Source organism: Eleutherodactylus coqui, chromosome 4, assembly GCF_035609145.1.
Source record: "Eleutherodactylus coqui strain aEleCoq1 chromosome 4, aEleCoq1.hap1, whole genome shotgun sequence".
NCBI classification, from domain to species: domain Eukaryota; kingdom Metazoa; phylum Chordata; class Amphibia; order Anura; family Eleutherodactylidae; genus Eleutherodactylus; species Eleutherodactylus coqui.
The window spans coordinates 184,485,341-184,506,582 of NC_089840.1; the positions used below are offsets into that span (position 1 = coordinate 184,485,341).

Genomic DNA, 21,242 nt, shown 5'->3' on the forward strand with positions numbered 1-21,242 from the left:
ACCCATGTGGATTTGGGGACAGCGGAATATTCTGTCTGGCGTGAAAGACGAGACACAGTAAGCTATAAGTTATCCCCAATCACAGACACTAGCGGACACCACGCATGCTCACGGGTTCCCAACAATTGCCAGGCTGCAGATTGTCAACCAGCGCCGAGTCTAAGAGGTACTCATGTAATAGCGCACTTAAAGGGATCCGGGCCACCAATAGCGCCATAATTAGAGATGAGCGAGCGTACTCGGAAAAGCACTACTCGCTCGAGTAATTTGCTTTATCCGAGTATCGCTGTGCTCGTCCCTGAAGATTCGGGTGCCGCTGCGGCTGACAGGTGAGTCGCAGCGGGGAGCAGGGGAGAGCGGGCGGGAGAGAGGGAGAGAAAGATCTTACCTCCGTTCCTCCCCGCTCTCCCCTGCAGCTCCCCGCTCCGTGCCGGCACCCGAATCTTCAGGGACGAGCACAGCGATACTCGGATAAAGCAAATTACTCGAGCGAGTAGTGCTTTTCCGAGTACGCTCGCTCATCTCTAGCCATAATCTAAGTTATGGTGCTATTGGGACGGGTGAAGGAGCCGGGCGATGTTTTTTTTATCCTCACCCGCTACCTGACGCACGGCGCCCGCCTGTCAAGTTTGTGTTGCGGACGAAAATCTGACTCTTCTCAGAGTGCGGTGTGTGCGATCCCCTATGCAAGTCTACAGGCGAGCACGGGTCTCTGAAGAGTCCGATCTTCGGCCGGCTCGCAGACTTCACAGGCGGGCGCCACGCACCGGGAAGCGGGTTTCCCGCAGCGCTTAGGCACCATCAGTTAGTTGCCGCTGCTGCAGGGAGGTGATGGGTCCTCGAACACATAAAGACAGCCAATGAGGTTCATCTCATCCATCATATCGCTGGACCACCAGAACACCCCCCCCCCCCCCCCCAGTCCTGGGGTGAACGCTACGCCAATGTGACCACCGAAGCCCCATAGCAGCGAGTGAAGCGGCCGTCCCGCACATACCACCTCTCCGATCCCTGGAAGTCCCTGGCAGCCTCATCAGTGGTGAGATCCCCCAGTCTATCTCCACACCCCAATGCTGCATTTACACGGGACGGCTGTCGGCGGGGAGCATTTCACGTAGCGAGAAGTGAACGAACCCGCCATGATGTTTATGTTGGTTGAAAGTGAGCGACGCACGAAAACTAAACGAATGGTAAAGGATGGCTCTGCGTCTGCACGCCACAACCGTCATTCCCGTTTGTTTGAACGAATTTTGCGCAACAATCGTTCTGTGTAACTGGGCCGTATACACGCAACAATCATCGTTAAAAAAGCGTTGGATCGTGCGAATCTGAACGATATTTAATTAGTGTAAACACGGTGGGCGCCGACTGGAGGACGCAGAACCCAATGTCGCTCGCTCACTCGAACGTACTTCTTATGCGCTCTATGACTGCGCGGCCGATCTTGGTGCGTTACGCCGCACAGAAGCCCATTGCAATCAGTGATGTGCGCAAATACGTGCGGCGTGCGCAGGAAGCTGCATATTCACGAACATCACTGCGATTTTTTTTACGTAAGTAAACAGACTGTTAAAAGGGGGAAAACCCGCGGCAGCAATGTACTTTGGCGCACAAATACACTGCGTATTCACAAACTGAAGTACACACCTGTGTGAGCGCAGCCCGACACGCCATCCGACTTACGGGAGAGTTTCACGCACAGCGATACGGTCGAAACTTGCGTGTCGATAACACATTGATTTCACCGCTTCCGCTCACACAAGCGACGCTGCGAGATTGTACCACGGCGGCACGGCCTTACTTCCTGGCGATTCCTTGGCCTTATTTCCTATAGCAGAGGCTTTAAAATAATAAAGAAAACATTTGCGCTCTTTACGGCGTGATTTGCCTGCGATGCGCCGTCTATCGGAAGCGCATGCGATCTGGTCATACGCGCGATAAACCGCGTAAAGATGGCGAGTACCCGTACACAGACGGGGGGCGATCAGGGGTTTCAGACAAACACACAAGTTTACAAGCCATAGCGGTCCGGTTTTCTTGGCACGGTACCGCGCTCACCGTGTGAATCCAGCCGTAGAGAGCGGTAGAGAGCGGCACCGTGCGGCTCCCCAGCCGGGCATTATACTATATAGGGGCCAGTGCAGAGTACTTAACCCCTGCAGGACCAGAAACTAACCTCCCCTCGGAGGGAACAATTAGAGATACACGGGGCCACACAGGAGCCCGGCACTGAGGAGAAGCCCTCGCCGACCCGTCCCTGATATCACTTCTGGACTCACCCGACTCTTCCAGCTTCCATGCTCGGCACCGGTAAGTCCTTTCCCCACTGCTGGGTCGCCTCTCGCCGTCGTCGCCGTCTCACTCACTCCAATGCGCGCCCCCGCCGTCCCGTGCACGTCCCCGCCACGCACTACACCGCGGAGAGAGGCGGAGCCTGCCGTGACGTCACCGGCGCTGTGCCGGCTCCGCCCCCCACCCCTTCACTGCCAGCCCGGCCAGAGCGGAAGTGACCCCGGCGACGGGCGCATACATGGCAGAGCGGTCGAGGAAAGGGAAGGGCGCGTTCACACGGACGTAAACCGCAGTGCAGAGAACGCATTCATACCACAGGGTTCCCTTACTGCTGCGTATTTGTCACGTGACTGAACTTTTGGGGCCTGGAGAAAAAAAAACAAACCATCGCCGCCCGCCCTGCCTAGGGGGGTATTACGCCCCATAAGGGCAGCAACACGAGATAGGTAGCACTAAACCTCCATTTATTTCAGGGCGGCCTCCCCCATTGGTGGCGTGTAATCAGTGCGTGCCGCGTGACCGATTTTTGGGGCTAATTTGCCATTTGAAATGAATGGGGTCCTAACACAAATGCAGTAAGTGCGCAGCTGCAGGTGTGATCCGGCGGGCACAGGTTGTTATGCCAGTGGGAGAAGGAGATCCGTAAGTTGTGGGCGGCACCTTCGCAGAAGCCACAACATGCCGACATTTGATATGGGGAAGCTGATTGCCCTGATGGAGGACAAAGCGGTCATCTGGGACTGCACCGCCTGCATCTACAGGGACCGCTACGCCAAGGAGCAGGCGTGGGAGGAGCTGGCGGTAGACATGTTCCCCGCAGAGTGGCTGACCGCACCCGCTCATCGCAGGAAGGACCTGAGTAAGAGGACGTCTTGTCTTAGTGATAACTATGGGGCATTTTTTGTTATTGTTTGCGTCCTCCGGGCGGATTCACACGGTGACATCCACGTGCGCCAAACACGGAGAATAGAACCCACTGACTTCAGTGGATTCGGTCTCATAAGCGTGTTTTGCGCATGAATGTCGTGCTCTATTTTCCTGCATTTCGCGCAGCGAAACTGCTGTAGAAGTCTATGGCAGGGGCGCAAATACACCAGCCAATCAATTTCACGGACAGGGAGTATGACGCACGTGTAGATGGCCCTATTACAGTAATTTGCGCTGATACGTGTACAACACGATGGTTACGTGGCCCTTCAATTCTTGTACAAGCACAAATACGCTGCCTTGTGGCGAGTGTATTCGCGCTAACGCTCGTCTAAAGCAAAATGAGCGCCTCAATCCTGCCTTTGTTGTGGAGCGTCACACTGCCCCCCTGCTGGTGAGATGGTCTGGGGGGCATCACATATGACAGTAGGTCACCCCTAGTAGTGGTACGAGGGACAATGACAGCTCAGCGATATGTTCAGGACATCCTGCGGCCACCTGTGTCCGTTTTGACGCGTCCTGTATGCTATCGTGATCCGTCCATCGCCGTGCTTCTAATTTTTATGGCTAAAAAAAAAGTCAAATTTTTTTCTGCGGGCGGGTTTGAAATTTGATGGATGACCTTTTGCAACTTTTATATGGTTTTATAATTTTTTCCTTTTTTATTCCCAGTTGTCGAACTGAAGACAAAATGGCGCAGCGCACGCGATCAGTTTCGGCGAGAGTACTCTGAGCAGCTACGTGGTGGATCAAAGGGAAAGAAAAAAAAACCTTACTTGTACCTGCAACAACTTATGTACCTCGCCAGAACCGTGGACCCACAACTGTAAGTTTATTGGTAGCGGGTTTTTGCCGTTAGTAAAGCAACGCACACATGCGTTTAAAAAAAACTAACGTTTTTTATGTTTCGGACAGCAGCCGTGACGCCCTAGAGCCCGGAGAAGAAACGTCGGAAAGACTGGACACCGTATCTTCACCTGCAGAGTCTCAGAGCTCCGAAACCATGGAAGGGCTCCTAGAAACGTCCTGGCAGTTCACAGCTCCACCCAGTCCCGCCACCGCGCCGAGAGGACGAGGAAGGAAAAGAAAAAATACGTCTGCAGCAGCGACTCGACAGGCGGCTGCAGCAGCGGCTCAACAGATGATGGTGGCTGCAGCAGTGACTCAAGAGGAGCTGGCAGCAGAAACCCAACAGGTGGTGGTGGTGGCGGCGACTCAAGAGGTCCAGAATCAATTCCTGGAGCCACTGGAGTCGAAGCACACCGAACACTGGTCCGATGCTTTCTGTAGGTACCTGGCCACAAACCTGCGCAGCATTGATACACAATTTGCCATGCCCATACAGACCTATATGCAAACTTTAGTGGAAGCGTGTACCCCCCCGTCAGTCCCATACAGCCTTTTCGCAGCAATGGACCACTGGCGGTACACTCGTCATCAACAAAATCCTCAACCAAATCACAGCCAGGAACACTGGCCCAGTTTTCACAAACAGGGCCCTAATTATACGGCACAACAGGGGCAGTGTAGGCTACATACCCCGGATATAGGCAAAATGGACCGGTACAGTCCATCACAAAGCCCGTCCACCACCATGGCCTACGGAATAGATCATGCTTCTGGCAACATGTGACACCCTACACTAATCTCTAATAGTTCATTACGCATAGTTTTGGGGGTGGTGGGGTATTTGTTTACAGTTGGGAACTTATTATCCATCTGGTTTTCTATGATTTGTTTTATAAATTTTAGCTTTGCAACGTGTGTGGGTTCATACATTTTCTATCTTTCTAGGCTGCTTTCACATCCGCGGCTATAATTCTGTTTTCCGACTCCATTATGGCAGCAGGAAAGGGGACTCCACAGCCAGACAGATAATGCTGGGCTGCCGGGGGATGAGCTGTTGAACAAACTATATCCGACAGCTCGTCCCAGTGATACTCGATACACCGGCATGGAGGGAGGCGGAGCGGCCAGAGATGGTCCTCTCCTAGAGATGAGCGAGCATACTCGCTAAGGGCAATTACTCGAGCGAGCATTGTCCTTAGCGAGTGCCTGCCGCTCGGAAGAAAAGATTCGGCGGGGGAGGAACGGAGGGGAGATCCCGCTCTCCCCTGCTCACTGCCGCAACTCACCGCTCACCCGCGCCGGCAGCCGAACCTTTTTTTCCGAGCAGGCAGGTACTCGCTAAGGGCAATGCTCGATTGAGTATTGTCCTTAGCGAGTATGCTCGCTCATCTCTATTCTCTCCCCATCTGCCTCGATTCACAGTGAACAACTGCTGTTTACACCAAACAGGCGTTCAGTTTTTGGGCGCTCCTAAACTGTACGAGCGTCCTTAAGTCGGTGCATGTGTTTACACTGAATGATTATCGTTCAGATTCCCACAGTAACGTGGACATCTGAACGATACTCCTTCAGTGTCGTGCCGAGGCGTAAGCTATCGCAGTGGGGATCTTGTTACACATGACCGTAAAATGCTGTGCAAGGAAAAACCAACCCAAAATAAAAAAAAAAAAAAATTCTATACTTGCCTATTCCTCCCCAGGCAGCCTTCTTACCACATCTTTTCCTCCCCAATCTTCTTCTGGCTCCTCCAGTTCCCCAGGTCACCTCGCCTCCAGCTGGTCGGATCCTCTTTTTCCTGTTTTGGAGTGTCCATTAGCTACAGTTCACCTCCTGCAGGGCAGTGAACGCTATGAGTGACGTAACGTTCACTGCCTAGCAGGGAATGCCGATTCCTTGGCGCCTGCTTTAGTGCAACTGTGCATCCACGATGTCTCGCCATATAGTATATGAAACACTAGCAGTGAGATATCACACACGCGCGATAAATCAGGCTGACAATGTTTCGGCATTCCCTGCTAGGCAGTGAACGTTACATTACTCGTAGCATTCGCTGTCCTGCAGGAAGTGAGCTGCAGCTAATAGACGCTCCAAAACAGAAAGAGGAGGATCCGGCCGGCTGGAGGTGAGGTGACCCGGGGGACTGGAGGAGCCAGGAAAAGATCGGGGAGGAGAAGATGTAAGAATTATAAAGCGATTGTTATTATTGGCGAGAGCCAACAGAACTACTAAAATGCATTGTTTATAATTGTAATATCGGGACCCTGAGTTCGCCGGCTTCCTCACACGGTTATGCTTGCCGTCCAGGGCCCCGATGCTGTTCAGAAACCACTGCAGCTTCAAAACCTTCGGCAATGTCCATCCATGCTTGCCAGGAGGGTGGAGGCATCACCAACGGCTTTAGCTGCGTCCAAAGTCCTTCGCTGGTCCTCCTGACGATTCCAGGGAGGGTGGAGCTGCCCAACGGGAACTCAAAGTTCAGTGACATAAATGAGTTTCCAGAGCTGAAGAATCTTAAGGAAAGGGTAAAAAGGGGTTACGAAACTATAGGAACTGCACCAAAAGTAGACTACCTAGGGAACACGAGAGGGGAAAAGGGACTCTACACTGAACAGTTTACATAAAGCCCCCCCCAGAAAGAACGTATCTCAGGGTGACTAGAAGACGTCCCTCAGCAAAGATACATCAGCGCATGCTGTTGGTGGCAGTCAGACCAGAATGCACCACCTCCACCAATCTGTCCATGGTGGACACCGACATATGGCTGAAAGCATTGATGCGAATCGCTGTAGAGGCTTGCGAAGTGGCCTTTCCGGCCTCACCCTGACATGAAAGGGTGAACCCAGAACCTCCGCCTCTATGTTCTGGGCTCGCCCTTTGATGTACGCTGATGCGCGAGTGTCCTACGAGCGGATGCGTATTTTGGTCTGTGAATATGCGGTGCATTAACTGGCCGACATACACAGTAGCCTTGTGTGTTGGTGCCGGGCGCAGTGTCTACTCATGGAAATATGTAGCGTATTTACCAGCCCCACTGATGTGTGTAAATATGCAGGTTTTCACGCTGGCCATTGATTTCGCTGCATTGTACGGCGATGTTGCTTGTTCTCAAAAAAATATGCAACTGAATAGCCCAATTTAAATCCATGCGCTCTTTTACCTGCGTATTACGTGCGCAATACACTGTGTATTTATGCTCCTGCCAAACAGCACTAAGGGCTCGCATCAGGGAAAGAACATTTCAGTCGCGTAAATACGCTGCATATTTCTGCAACCGAAAATCGCTTGTGCCCACCTATTTCGCCCACTTCTGTAGGTTTCTGTGTGCGCATCAAATTAGACAGGCTTATGTACTTCATGCGCAAATACTCAGGTTTCCTGCATAATATACCGGCGTATAAGGCGACGGGGCGTATAAGACGACCCCCCAACTGTCACCTTATACGCCGGTATACAGTGGAGAAAAAAAAAAATTTATTACTCACCTCCCACGGCGTTCTGTCGCGCTCCGGCAGGATGTCGCTCGCTCCGGCAGGCTGTCGCTCGCTCCTCGTCCCCGCCGCAGCATAGCTTTCTGAATGCGGGGCTTGAAATCCCCGCTTCCAGAAAGCTAATACACACGCCGGCAGCCATGACATCATTGAATGGCTGTGATTGGCTAAAGCACACGTGGCTTCAGCCAATCACACTATTCAATGACATCATTGAATGGGTGTGATTGCTAACACGTGCGCCTTCAGCCAATCACAGCCATTCAATGCTGTCATGGCTGCCGGCGTGTGTACTAGCTTTCTGGAAGCGGGGATTTCAAGCCCCGCATTCAGAAAGCTATGCTGCGGCGGGGACGAGGAGCGAGCGACAGCCTGCCGGAGCGAGCGACATCCTGCCGGAGCGCGACAGAACGCCGTGGGAGGTGAGTAATAAATTTTTTTTTTTTACACTTTTTTTTTTTTTTTGTATTACCGGCGCATAAGACGACCCCCGACTGCAGAGCAGATTTTTCGGGGTTCAAAAGTCGTCTTATACGCCGGTATATACGGTATTTACACCGGTGCATTCTGTGACGCGATTGCTGCAGTCAGTCTCCAGCCTGAGAAATCACGTGCTCGAACCACAGGAAGTCGCAGGGGCACCACAGCAACTGCCCCTCTGACATATGAAGAGTCAGTGAGGTCATCGCTGCAGCGCCAGGAAACAAGACTGGCGGGGAGCGGTAGTGCAACGGTGGTGGAATCAGCAGGTGAGATTTATGTTCATCGTATTATTTTGGCTTTCATTAAGTTTGTGGGGGTCTCAGTAATCCCCCGGAGCAGCAGACTGAAGAAAACCTGACTGTGGTGCCTGATGTAATCTCTTCCCTACTTTACTGCTAGCAAAGAATATGCTTTCCTATGAATATATACTGTACATGGTGGGCCGGCTTCACATGAGCGTAACCGCATTTGCGCACACTTGAGCGCTGCATATTTGCAGAATGAATGATGCTTTTTTGCACTCACATCAGCGTAACTTACTGTACATTTTGCCCCCTCAAGGTATGTTCATTTGAGCGCGCCAAACAAAGGCACTGATTGAAATGGCAAATGTTTTCCAGCAGAATTGTGCAGTGTTTCACGCATCTCCAGTGACTTCTATAGAGACCTTTGGTGTGCAAATATGCGGAAAAATAGAACACTTATTTATTTATTTTTTTAGCTCAACTGAAATGCGTGCACAAAATACGGAAATATGAACAAATGGGTTCTGTTCTCTGCTTATTGCGCATGCATAAATATCCATGTGAAGCCAGCGTAAGGACTTATTCAGACGACCGTGTATTCGCGGGTATGCTCAAAATTTCAACTTGTTAAACATAGACAATGGAACCCATTAAGTTCAGTAGATCCGTTCATATGAGTGTGTTTTGCGCAAGTGCAGTAAAAAGTAGAACATGTTCTATCTTTCTGCATATTTGGGTGCCAGAAGGTTTGCAAATACGTAAGGGGAAACGTGCCTTCAGCCAATCACAGCCAATGACAATGATGTCATTGAATGGCTGTGATTGGCTGTGTTTCTGGAGGCAGGGATTTCAAGCCCTGCGTCCAGAAATCAATGCTCTGCCGGGAACCAGGAGGGAGCGACAGCCTGCAGGAGCGCCGCAGAACGTCAGAAGAAGTGAGTAATGATTTTTATTCTTTGCTCCACTGTATTGCCGGCGTATAAGGTGACAGTTGGGGGGTCGTCTTAAACGCCCCGTCGCCTTATACGCCGGTATATATTTTTATTGTAACACATTTCTGGATGAATTGCAGGGAAGGGCTTATATATTTAAGCCCTTCCCGACAATTCATCCTGCGATCGCCGGCAGCCCATTGCTTGCAGTGGAACCTGCTGTATTGCCGGCTCCATTGAATTCAATGGGCAAACATCGTTCTTCTCTTCCACAGCTGTTACAGCTATGGCAGAGGAGAACGATCTTTACGCTGACAGTGCGGGGGGGGGGGCACTCTTGCCGCTATTGTGGCTTAATAGTGGGACCTGGGAACTTGAGATGCAGCCCAACATGTAGCCCCTCGCCTGCCCTATCCGTTGCTGTGTCGTTCCCATCACTTTCTTGAATTGCCCAGATTTTCACAAACGAAAACCTTAGCGAGCATCGGCGAAATACAAAAATGCTCGGGTCGCCCATTGACTTCAATGGGGTTCGTTACTCGAAACGAACCCTCGAGCATTGCGAAAATTTCGTCCCGAGTAACGAGCACCCGAGCATTTTGGTGCTCGCTCATCTCTAATCCTTACATGTAACATTTTTATTATAGAACTTTTACTGCAAGGCCTTTTGATACACAGGGTTTCTGGTTTTTCCACCAGGAGCGTAAACAAAAATATTTTTTCCATTCCCAACTCTTGAAAACGGCAAATCCAACTGGCCATGGGAAAAGCAGGACTCCTCCAGGTTAATTCCCGCCACCTTCAAAGGCTGCTCTGTGATTGGTTGTTATAGGCAACAGTATTTAATCCTCTTAGTGCTGAGGTAAAACGAAAGCTGCTCTGTGATTGGTTGCTATGAGCATCAAAAACTTTTTTTTACTGTTTGTTGATTTCCTGTTAGACAGTTTTGATAAATTAGGGCCAGTGTTCATAAATTTGCTCCATGTACTCCTGTCTGGGGACGGATCATTTTTGCAAACTGTTACCCACATGGACATCCAAGATGTAATTAGGAAGGACAAAATGGGCAAATGATTGGTGGCTCCACCAGGGTTAGGCCTCATGTGCACGTCCTAAATGGATTTACAAAATCCGTACGGGTCTCCTGCGCGTGCGATCCGCACCCATAGGGAATCCTTGGGCACCTGCAGGTAATTAAATACTTGCAGATGTCATTTTTCCCGGGGATGCAGATCACATGCGCGGGAAAACAACTGCAGCATACTCCATTTTTATGCGGTTTTCCCACACGAGCACCTCCCCACGGCTTCTACTGAAGCCAATGGAAGCCATCCGGATCCGCAGCACAGACGCAGCTGTCACTGCATCCGTGCCGCGGACCGCGGGAAAGCAGGTGTTTAAAACAAATAAAAGAAGGCACAGCGCATGCGCGTGGCGCATCGCCAGCGCCCTGAGCGCATCCGCCGTGCAGAAGAAAGCAGATCCGGCCTGCATGGAGGAGAACCCAGCAGTGCCCCCGACAGGTGAGTAAAATGTCTGTGGGCCGAATGGAATCCGCTGCGGGATTCTGCACTGGACAACCATGTGGGCCCGTGGACATGAGGCAGACTGGGGCTAAAAAGAAGTCCTGAAACACCAACACTCAGTCTGACTCTTCTAGTGGCAATTACATATTGGAATTAACCAGGAATACTAAATCGGGTATGTAGGATCCATTGGGGGTTGCTGCATTAAAATTCAAGCAAAGACAAAAAAATGCAAAATAAGGTTGCCATGGCAACAAAATTTCAGAATTTTTTTTTTGTAGCTTATTACCTTCTCTGGGTCAAAATTATACTGTGTGCAAAACTTCATGTCAATCAGTCGTACAGTTTCTGCGTGATGCTCCAACAAACAGACATTGGCAAATATATCGAAGATGGGCAACATTCGCTGTGACAATCTGCTGCATTTCCGTAACAGAAACGACATGCTGTGGGTTAGAAAATCCGCGGCCGGTGTATCTTTCTGTGTGGAAAGCGTCTCCTATATGTGAATGGTGTTTACAAACCCTCATCCACATGTATTGTATTCAGTTAGCTGTGGATTGACAGTCCGGAATCCATACCACAAATCTGTCACCTCTGACCTTGCTCAAAGGGTATGTCCACATGGTTGCCGTGACGTATAGGTGGAAGTGACAACCCACCTAGTCTTGATGGGGCATCTCTAGGCGACTCGGCCTCCATTTATTTTTGGGATACATGGAAATCAGAGGCTAATCAGCTGACTCTATATACGTTGTATTATTATTATTGGACACACCCTTGTGTTATGGCTTTTTGCATCTACTATGCAGTTTTAAATGTTTTTAACTTGTCAGTAAATAAAGTTTTATATTTGTTTATACATATTTAGGTGTTTTTGCAAACTTTCTTTTTGTGTCCGTGCGTCTGTAGCCATGACAACTACCACTACCATATAAATGCAAAGCAAAATAAACCATGGCATAATCCATTGGGTGCTGTATGTGAGGAGGTATCCTGTCCTCTGTACTAGGAAGCGGCATGGTCTCCATGCACATGGTTGTGCCACGTACGTAAACTCTTCCACGCATCAATGTATTACTGCACAGCCTACACTCACACCCATGCCCTGGTGCCAAATGCCACATAAGTTTTATAAGTAGGTATGTTGGTGGGGGTCCTGATACACAGTTTGTATTGGGTTCTAAGAGTTTAAAGGGCTTGGCTACCTTATGTATAAAAAGTCCAATATAGTGTTTGCTTAATCTGTTCCATTTTTCTTTGTTCTCAAATCACACCCCCTTGCAATCCAAGTTTTCTTTCTGCACAGTGCCGCTGCTCTGTCCTACGAATAGTCGATGATAGAGGGGTACATGACTCAAATCTGTACTTCAATGTCTCCTATTAAAATGCTCTCCACCTGCATTGGTTTCTCTCCTGGGCTCTGGTTCGAACAAGCAGGAAACTGTACACAGTGTAAGTCGGGAGAGGCTCTGATGCACAGGATTGTGTCATGTGCACCTCCATTGGCAACCATTTGTAGGATGGAGTGTCAGCGCTGTGCAGAAATTAAACTTGGATGCAAAGGGTGAAGACTGAAAATAAAGGAAAACAGAGCAGAACACTACATTATGCTAAACTATATCTAGTTTTGAATGACATTCATAGAATATGCAGGGGGTGGACAAAAATATGAATACTCTGTATGAAATGTATTGGATTTTAATCATTAGCACTGATATGCCCTTTTGACCCCTGCTTGGCTAAGAGTTTCCCCTCCAAATTTGTGTTTACTTCACCTCTTGCCCTGCTCTGGGTGATTTTGGGAGCCAGCAGGTAACAGTCTAACCCCTGACTAATGTAACTTTGTTGCTCAGGCAAATGTTCACTTCTGCCCAGCAGCATTTGTGTCATATTACCTACACTTAAATTCAGTCTCTACATGTCTTATTGAAATATGATTTATAATCCCATGTAACTGAAGGCATGCATTTCGTACGGTGTTTCCATACTTTTGTCCACACCCTGTGCACATAATGAAACAAGTATTTTTATAGATGTGTATCTACCACAAACGTCACTACTCTTACTTCCAGTCTGTGGTTAATCCACGTCTTGCATAGATTCAACTATGGAAACGCATTTCCACCATCATCAGTGTTTTTACACAACCCAACAAGACCGTCAGCTGAATACACATGGCTCCATTGCTGTCCCTCAAGCAGTTGTGGACGCCAGAGCTTGCCACATGTCTGTTAACATAACACCCGTGGTGGACCGAAGGGCAATGTCTATTGTATGTAGACCAGCAGGAAATACAGCTGCCTTCCTTTCTAGCTCAATTAATTATTTCCTTTCTACATAAAACTGTAAGTATTGGCCACTTTGGGAATGTAAAAGGATTTCCTGCAATACTTCTCCAACTTCCTGTAAAAAGTATATTAGCAAATGTTCAAAATGATGAGTGAAGATAGAAGACCGCATGATGCATTACCACGATACATGTTGTAGCATCGGAGCTCAGTATGCAGAAGATCAACTATTTCATTTACTTCTATAGTTTTGTGTGTCCTTCAGCAAGTTTTCATTTACAATGTAAGGATGAAAAAGACAAATCCAGCCAGTCGACCCTTACAACAGGTCTATGACGTAATTACCAATTATCGCCTGTAAGAGAGAAGAACATCCTTCCAGACTGCAACTATGAAAATCAGCTGAAAATTCCTGGGTCGACCACCTATATCCAGTAATCTAGTACATATACAGTATAATGCAAAAGTTTTAGGCAGGTGTTGAAAAAATGCTGCAAAGTAAGAATGTTTTCAAAAATAGCAGCGTTAATAGTTTATTATTATCAATTAACAAAACACAAAGTAAATGAACTAAAGAGAAATGCGAATCCCATTAATATTTGGTGTGACCACTCTTTGCCTTCAAAACAGCATGAGTTCTTCTAGGTACACTTGCACACAGAGTTTGAAGGAATTCGGCAGGGAGATCGTTCCGGACATCTTGGAGAACTAAGCACAGACTTTCTGTGGATATCGGCTTGCTCAGATCCTTCTGTCTCTTCATGTAATCCCAGACAGACTGGATGATGTTGAGATCTGTGGGGGCCATATAATCACTTCCAGGACTCCTTGTTTTTCTTAAAGTTGAAGATAGTTCTTTGTGACATTGGCTGCATGTTTATGGTCATTGTCCTGCTGCAGAATAAATTTGTAGCTAATCAGATGCTTGCCTGATGGTATTGCATGATGGATACGTATCTGCCTGTATTTCTTACCATTGAGGACACCAGTAATTCTGACCAAATCCACAATTCTGTTTGCTGAAATGCAGCCCCAAATATGCCAGAAATCTCCAAGATGCTTCACTTCTGCCTGTAGACACTTATTATTGTACCACTCACCACCATGCTTCACTGCTGCTTGCAGACACTCATTATTGTACCACTGTCCAGCATGCTTCTCTGCTACCTGCAAACACTCATTATTGTACGGCTCTCCACAATGTTTCACTGCTGCTGGCAGACACTCATCATTGTACCGCTCTCCACCAAACTTCACTGTTGCCAGCAGATACTCATTATTGTACCGCTCTCCTCAATGCTTCACTGCTGCCGGCAGATACTCATTATTGTACTATTTTACACCATGCTTCACTGCTGCCTGCAGACACTCATTATTGTACTACTCTCCACCAAGCTTCACTGCTGTCTGCAGACACTTATTATTGTACCACTCTCCAGCATGCTTCACTGCTGCCTGCAGACAGTCATTATTGTACCACTCTCCAGCATGCTTTACTGCTGCCTGCAGACACTCATTATTGTGCCTCTCTCCACCAAGCTTCACTGCTGCCTGCAGACACTCATTATTGTAACACTCTCCAGCATGCTTCACTCTCGCCTGCAAACACTCATTATTGTTCCACTCTCCGTCATGCTTTAATGCTGCCTGCAGACACTCATTATTGTGCCTCTCTCCACCAAGCTTTACTGCTGCCTGCAGACACTCATTATTGTAACACTCTCCAGCATGCTTCACTGCTGCTTGCAAACACTCATTATTGTACCACTCTCCAGCATGCTTTACTGCTGCCTGCAGACACTCATTATTGTGCCTCCACTAAGCTTCACTGCTGCCTGCAGACACTCATTATTGTAACACTCTCCAGCATGCTTCACTGCTGCCTGCAGACACTCATTATTGTACCACTCTCCATGCTTCTCTGCTACCTGCAAACACTCATTATTGTACCACTCTCCACAATGCTTTACTGCTGCTGGCAGACACTCATAATTGTACCACTCTCCACCAAGCTTCACTGCTGCCTGCAGACACTGATTATTGTACCACTCTCCAGCATGCTTCATTGCTGCCTGCAGACACTCATTATTGTACCACTCTCCACCATGCTTCTCTGCTACCTGCAAATACTCATTATTGTACCAATCTCCACAATGTTTCACTGCTGCTTGCAGACACTCATTATTGTACCGCTCTCCACCAAGCTTCACTGCTGCCTGCAGAGACTCATTATTGTACCACTCTCCAGCATGCTTCACTGCTGCCTGCAGACTCATTATTGTACCACTCTCCAGCATGCTTCACTGCTGCCTGCAGACACTCATTATTGTACCACTCTCCAGCATGCTTCACTGCTGCCTGCAGACACTCATTATTGTACCACTCTCCAGCATGCTTCACTGCTGCCTGCAGACACTCATTATTGTACCACTCTCTACCATGCTTCTCTGCTACCTGGAAACACTCATTATTGTACCGCTCTCCACAATGTTTCACTGCTGCTGTCAGACACTGATTATTGTACCGCTCTCCACCATGCTTCACTGCTGCCAGCAGATACTCATTATTGTACCGCTCTCCTCAATGCTTCACTGCTGCCGGCAGACACTCATTATTGTACTGTTTTACACTATGCTTCACTGCTGCCTGCAGACACTCATTATTGTACTACTCTCCACCATGTTTCAATGTTGCCTGCAGACTCTCATTATTGTACCTCTCTGCACCATGCTTCACTGTGTCATGGTTTTTTCGGTCATGACAGTGTTGTGGCATGATGGCCGCGATGCAGGGTCAGACCTGTTTGCCCTTTTATGCAGGACGAGGGTTAATGCACATTCTGCAGACACTTATTATTGTACCGCTTTCCATAATGCTTCACTGCTCCCTGCAAACACTCGTTATTGCTCTCCACCATGCTTCACTGTGGATGAACTTACTTTAGTATTGTGTGATGAATAGATTTCACTTTGGTCTCAGTCAACTCCTTTTAGGCTATTTTCACATGGCCAAGAAAATCGCACAAGATTTGTGTGTTGCGTGATGCACAATTCTTGCACGAATATGAACCCCATTCTTTTGAATTGGATCATATACAGTGTCATACAGGTGCTGGGCAGAGAAGTCCCGACAGGGATTGAAGCAACTTCAAGTAGAAAAAAAAAGATGTCAGCTGCACTCACCAGTATTCCCACTGTGGGTGGAGTGGGCACGATGCATGCTTACACGGCTTTAGATCCTAATCCCAGCAAAGTCGAATGTGTCAAGAAAAGGAAGCAGCATCGAGGGTGCCAAAGGAGTCCATATAGCCAAGGTTATCCAAACAGTATCATCCTTATTTTTATTCCTCCATGGTCATGACAGCAATGTTTCGACCCGACATGTGGGTCTTTCTCAAGCTGATAGCACACACTGTCATTGCCCACAATTTATATAAACATCACCCAATCTTTATCAATACATTAATAAAGCCTCCCCACAAAGCTGTACAGCTTACCATTACCTCCTTTGCTATAGGTTGGCACCTGATTGACAGTTTCAGCGGCCATTGATTGTATCAGTGTCGACCTAGCGTCCTTCTTGTTACATTGCGCATGCGCGGGATTCCTCTCGCGAGCGAGATAAGAGCCTTACATGTGTTGCCATCTTTACGGTTTCCTTACTTGCTCATTGCGCATGCGTGAGATTTACCTAATGCCTGTCACAGCTGCAGCAGGGGATCACGATCTCCTCCCATTGCTTTCAATGGGGGTGGTGCTGCTGCCGCTGGCCCCATAGGGAACAATGGGTGGTATCGCAGAATGAAAGTGATGTTGCGATTTTAATTTTCACACAGCATCGCAGGCGTGAAAACATTGCAAATGAGAATGAAACCATCGAAATGAATTGGTTTCATACTCATGCGTTTTCACTCCCTCTCGCAACGCAAGAAAATTGCCCTATTTTCTTGCCTGTGTGAAGGAGCCCTTAGATACATTGTAAGGCAAGAAAAAAAAATGAACACAAAAATGTAATTAATATTTTATTAGATAGGTTTCCTTGGTAGGCAGACTGGAAGACAGAAAAATGTGACTTGGATCATGTTTTAAAAGTTTGTAGCCGTTTATGTACTTTGGAATTTGATGTTGCATTATCACTGATTTTTGTAGTTTAAAGGGGTTGTCTCACGCTGAAACGGGTTTTTTTTTAATTCAATAGGCCCCCCGTTCGGCGCGAGACAAACCCAAGGGATGGGTTAAAAAAAAAAAAAAAGTTTATTACTTACCCGAATCCCCGCGCTGCGGCGACTTCTTTCTTCCTTTACCAAGATGGCCGCCGGGATCTTCACCCACGATGCACCGCGGGTCTTCTCCCATGGTGCACCGTGGGCTCTGTGCGGTCCATTGCCGATTCCAGCCTCCTGATTGGCTGGAATCGGCACACGTGACGGGGCGGAGCTACGAGGACCAGCTCTCCGGCACGAGCGGCCCCATTCACCAGGGAGAAGACCGGACTGCGCAAGCGCGTCTAAAAACGCCAGAAGACAGCGAATTTAGACGGATCCATGGCGACGGGGACGCTAGCAACGGAGCAGGTAAGTGAATAACTTCTGTATGGCTCATAATTAATGCACGATGTATATTAGAAAGTGCATTAATATGGCCATACAGAAGTGCTGAACCCCACTCGATTTCACGAGACAACCCCTTTAAGGGGTTGCGTCATCATTGTCGGTCTTAAGAAGGCAAATGAGGGTCATAGAGGAGGGTTCCCAATTCGGGATCCCCCGCTTTTAGTGAAAATGGAGACCTGACTTGTGAAAACTGCTGCAGGGAAAACCCATAATTTGTGCGGAGTCATAGCTGGTCAACATAAGAACTAGTATATTAAAATATAAGGGTCAATTCTCAATAAGATCTCCAAAACAGAAAAAAAAGAGGAACACATTCCAAGACATAGAACAATGGAAATCTGACATAAACCATTCTTATGGCAATGTGTTCTCCTTGCCTCACTCCAGCTTACTGCACTACTGGCTGACAATGGCTTGTTTCGATGTCTAGTTGTTCTCATTACATGTCATAGCCATTGGATTGGTCACATAGGTCTGTTTTTTGAAAATTCTTAAGAACTTAAAAAGTTTGAACTGCTGCGGCAACATTCCAAAATATGTGCTGAAGATCTGTTGCCCTACTGAGAAGCCAAAGGTTAATTAGGCACTAAAACAAAGGGTTTCCCTTGGCATATTATCTAAATTCTGCCCCCCAGCAAAACTGGAAGGTCCTGTTTACAAATCCAGGTATTTAGCTGCAGTAATGTCAGGTGTCCTATTCATTGAAAGGTAATTAGTTTCTAAAATTCCCTGCAACTATTCAGCATATGACTTATTTTACTGAGCTGTCTGAAACCCCCCTCAACCACCCCACCCAACCCCCATCCATCCCGTCCATTGCAAAACTCATATTGTCCATGCCTTGTAGCTGGGAATTTATTTGCAAACCTATTAAAAGATTTAAGTGGTAGGCCGAATGCACATGGCTGGGTCAGATCCCACAGTGGAATTCGAACCGGTGTGGCCAGTGACCCCCATGTACCTCTCTGGATATTTTCCCCTCTGTGCTGCGGATGTGCCAGCCAGCGCGGCGGCGGAATCCGCGGCCAGGCGCCCGCTACGGATTCTGCAGTAATAGTCCGCCCGTGTGCATTGGGCCTTAAGGTGTAAATAAACTTTTTAAAAACATCTAATATCTCATAGTGACATGTCAAAATTTTGATCAGTTGGGTCTGGACACTGAGACTCCCACTGATCGCTAAAACAAAGAGCTCATCTGTCATCACGAGTAGTGTTCAAACTCCATAGACTTTCTAAGGAGCGCGTAATCTGCTGCGAGCAGCAAAGTAAACACCCAAATGGGCACAGAGCTCAGATGAGCATTGCTGCCGTTCACTTTAGCGATTGGTAGGAGTCTGATTGATCAAAACCTGTCAAAAGAAATGTCTATATTTTAGCATCATGTCACTTTTAGATCTGCTGATTAGAGGGGTCGTCCAAAATAATCTATTATTTTAAAAACATTCCCCATGACAAAAAATAATAGCATGGCCTATAGTCACTCAGACTCAGGCTTTATTCACACAAGCGTTTTTACGTGGCTAATTAGCCGTGATGAAACGTCGGACAAAAATAACGACTGTGAAGTATTGAATTCCAATGCATTCATTCACATGGGCGATTTTCAGGTGTGTGAAAAATTGCACTGTCAAAACATCAAAACGATGACCCTTTTCGATTGCCGATTTTTCACACTGCGTCAAAAGATAAGTCGACCTATCTTTTGACGAAAATCGGTGGATGCTCTTATAGACTCCTATGGAAGCTGAAAAAAGGTAGTGGGAGTGAGTTTACCTGTGTCTGGCGATCGGGAAAGAAAACAGCTAGCTCTGTTTAAGCATTAGAAGTCATTCCAAGGATTACATTTCGACCAACGGAATTCCAGGCTGTAGCATATTTTTCACGAGATACACTCGTGTGAATGAACGAGAAAATGCTAATTAATCTCAGGACTTGATCACCGCTATTTTTCATCGTTGCAATTTGCAGCCATCATACAATCGTAACGCTCATGTGATTGAGGCCTTAGGCTGTATTTACACGTGAGCACGATATCGGTCCTAGAAGCTTGGGCCAATATCATGCTTGCAAACTTGCGATTTTTACCATCTCTGCACATGTGATTTTAACGCCCATGAAAACCGCATAATATTTTAATTGGAAAAAAAAAATCTCATCATACTTGCATAAAAATCGCACCTACATGTAAGTGTCATACAATTTTTCTTTTACTCCCATAGGAAATAATGGGAGATCTTACCCAAAAATAGGAAATGTTGCAATCCTCTTTAAAAAATAAATCTTGTTATTTGTATAGCGCCAACATATTCTGCAGTGCTTTTAAGTACTTTATTTATTACCCCCTACTAAGCTGGGTGCTCATTTCACCGACCTCAGAAGGATGCTGAGTTAACCTTGGGCTGGCTACATGAACCATGCGGGAATTGAACTTGCAGCCTTTGGGTTGTGAGCGAGAGCTTAGGACTGCATTTCTGCTGCCCTGGAACGCTGCACCACACGGGGCTCTTTCAGCATTGCTGTGAAAGAAAAATCACCCATGTAAATAATGGGTTCTTTTCTTGTGCGACTTCTGTGCATCTCGCAGTGACTGAAAATTGGCATTGTAAATAGGGCCATACTGTGTACAAGCTGCAGTTAGCCCGTGCATTGGATGTCACAGGCTGCTGCAGCCATTCACGAAGCTAAGCTCAGCACTCGATTGCTGAGCTCTGTAATTGGCTGCAGCAGCCTGTGATATCCCGCTTACAGGCTGCAGCAGCCTGTAAACACCGAATCAGTGGGAAGACCAAATTTTGCCCATTGACAGGGCACGTTCCGAGTACGGATCTGCACTAAAAACCATGGCAGAAAGCTGCGGATTTTGATACTTTTTTTAGGCATAATTCCGCCGTGTGAACAAAGCCTTATTGTCCAAAGTTACATCCCCGATGGCCTTGGCACTGTAACTCCCAGCATTACTTGCTGATTCAGTATCTGAGTGCTTCCGTTGGTGGTTTGAATTCTACGAATTGTCGCTTTTGTAAGACGTACTGTCAGTAATCTGTTGTAGGGAAAATTAACTGTCTGATAGCATTATAGGCCTGGAGATAATATGTCATCCTGTGTCCGATGACAGGCTTGCTGACTGTTTCCCATAGCAACCAGTAGAATTGTGACTACAGCTATGGATTACAACCGAGCTATAAATCAGGTTTGGTACAAAATATATGATGTCTCTACAAAGCTGTATACTTATTGTGAGTATTGTATAAAAAGCTGTAATAAACATGTGAGACTCCTATTCAGCCGGTCTGCACTACAACCTGTTAGCCGTCCAGGCTGTAATGTTGCCCTCCAATGATTTGGGTTACTTCGCAAGATACAAAGTGATACATTACTGAGGGGCTAAAATAAGCTGTACTATCCCGCTGTGTACATTTACAGAAAATACCATGGAGTTCTAGCACTCTCATCATTAATTTAAAGGCACTCTTTTAGAATATGCATATTAACATATGTTAACCCCTTAGTGACCGCCAATACACCTTTTTACTGACCTCACTCATGGGCTTTAAACCTGTACATATATCTTTTTAAGGCAGTGGATCACCACAGACA

The 21,242-nt window shown here is 47.4% G+C and overlaps 2 protein-coding genes across 3 annotated transcripts in view; one reads left to right on the forward strand and one right to left on the reverse strand.

Moving 5' to 3' along the window:
* Window positions 1-2,403, reverse strand: part of BMPR1A (bone morphogenetic protein receptor type 1A) — a 99,552-nt gene extending 97,149 nt beyond the window's left edge. The window contains exon 1 of the mRNA XM_066600455.1: window positions 2,280-2,403. The gene's annotated coding sequence lies outside the window, so the exon portion shown is untranslated. The remainder of the gene's footprint in view (window positions 1-2,279) is intronic.
* Window positions 2,404-2,483: 80 nt separating this feature from the next.
* Window positions 2,484-4,983, forward strand: LOC136625889 (uncharacterized). Of its 2 annotated transcripts, none has more exons than XM_066600456.1 (3): window positions 2,484-3,151; window positions 3,892-4,045; window positions 4,135-4,983. In XM_066600456.1, the coding sequence occupies exons 1-3, from the start codon at window positions 2,971-2,973 to the stop codon at window positions 4,850-4,852; spliced, it is 1,053 nt and encodes a 350-aa protein (XP_066456553.1). In that variant the 5' UTR covers window positions 2,484-2,970; the 3' UTR covers window positions 4,853-4,983. The 2 variants fall into 2 exon arrangements, with proteins under 2 accessions (XP_066456553.1, XP_066456555.1); XM_066600458.1 differs by having other exon boundaries at window positions 4,138-4,983.
* Window positions 4,984-21,242: the final 16,259 nt, after the last annotated feature.

Bases quoted from the DNA above. Each gene is read 5' to 3' on its own strand.
- LOC136625889 (XM_066600456.1), top strand. From the start codon at position 2,971: ATGCCGACATTTGATATGGGGAAGCTGATTGCCCTGATGGAGGACAAA. The intron at 3,152-3,891 runs GTAAGAGGACGT...TTTTATTCCCAG, and splicing joins TCATCGCAGGAAGGACCTGA to TTGTCGAACTGAAGACAAAA. The intron at 4,046-4,134 runs GTAAGTTTATTG...TGTTTCGGACAG, and splicing joins AGAACCGTGGACCCACAACT to CAGCCGTGACGCCCTAGAGC.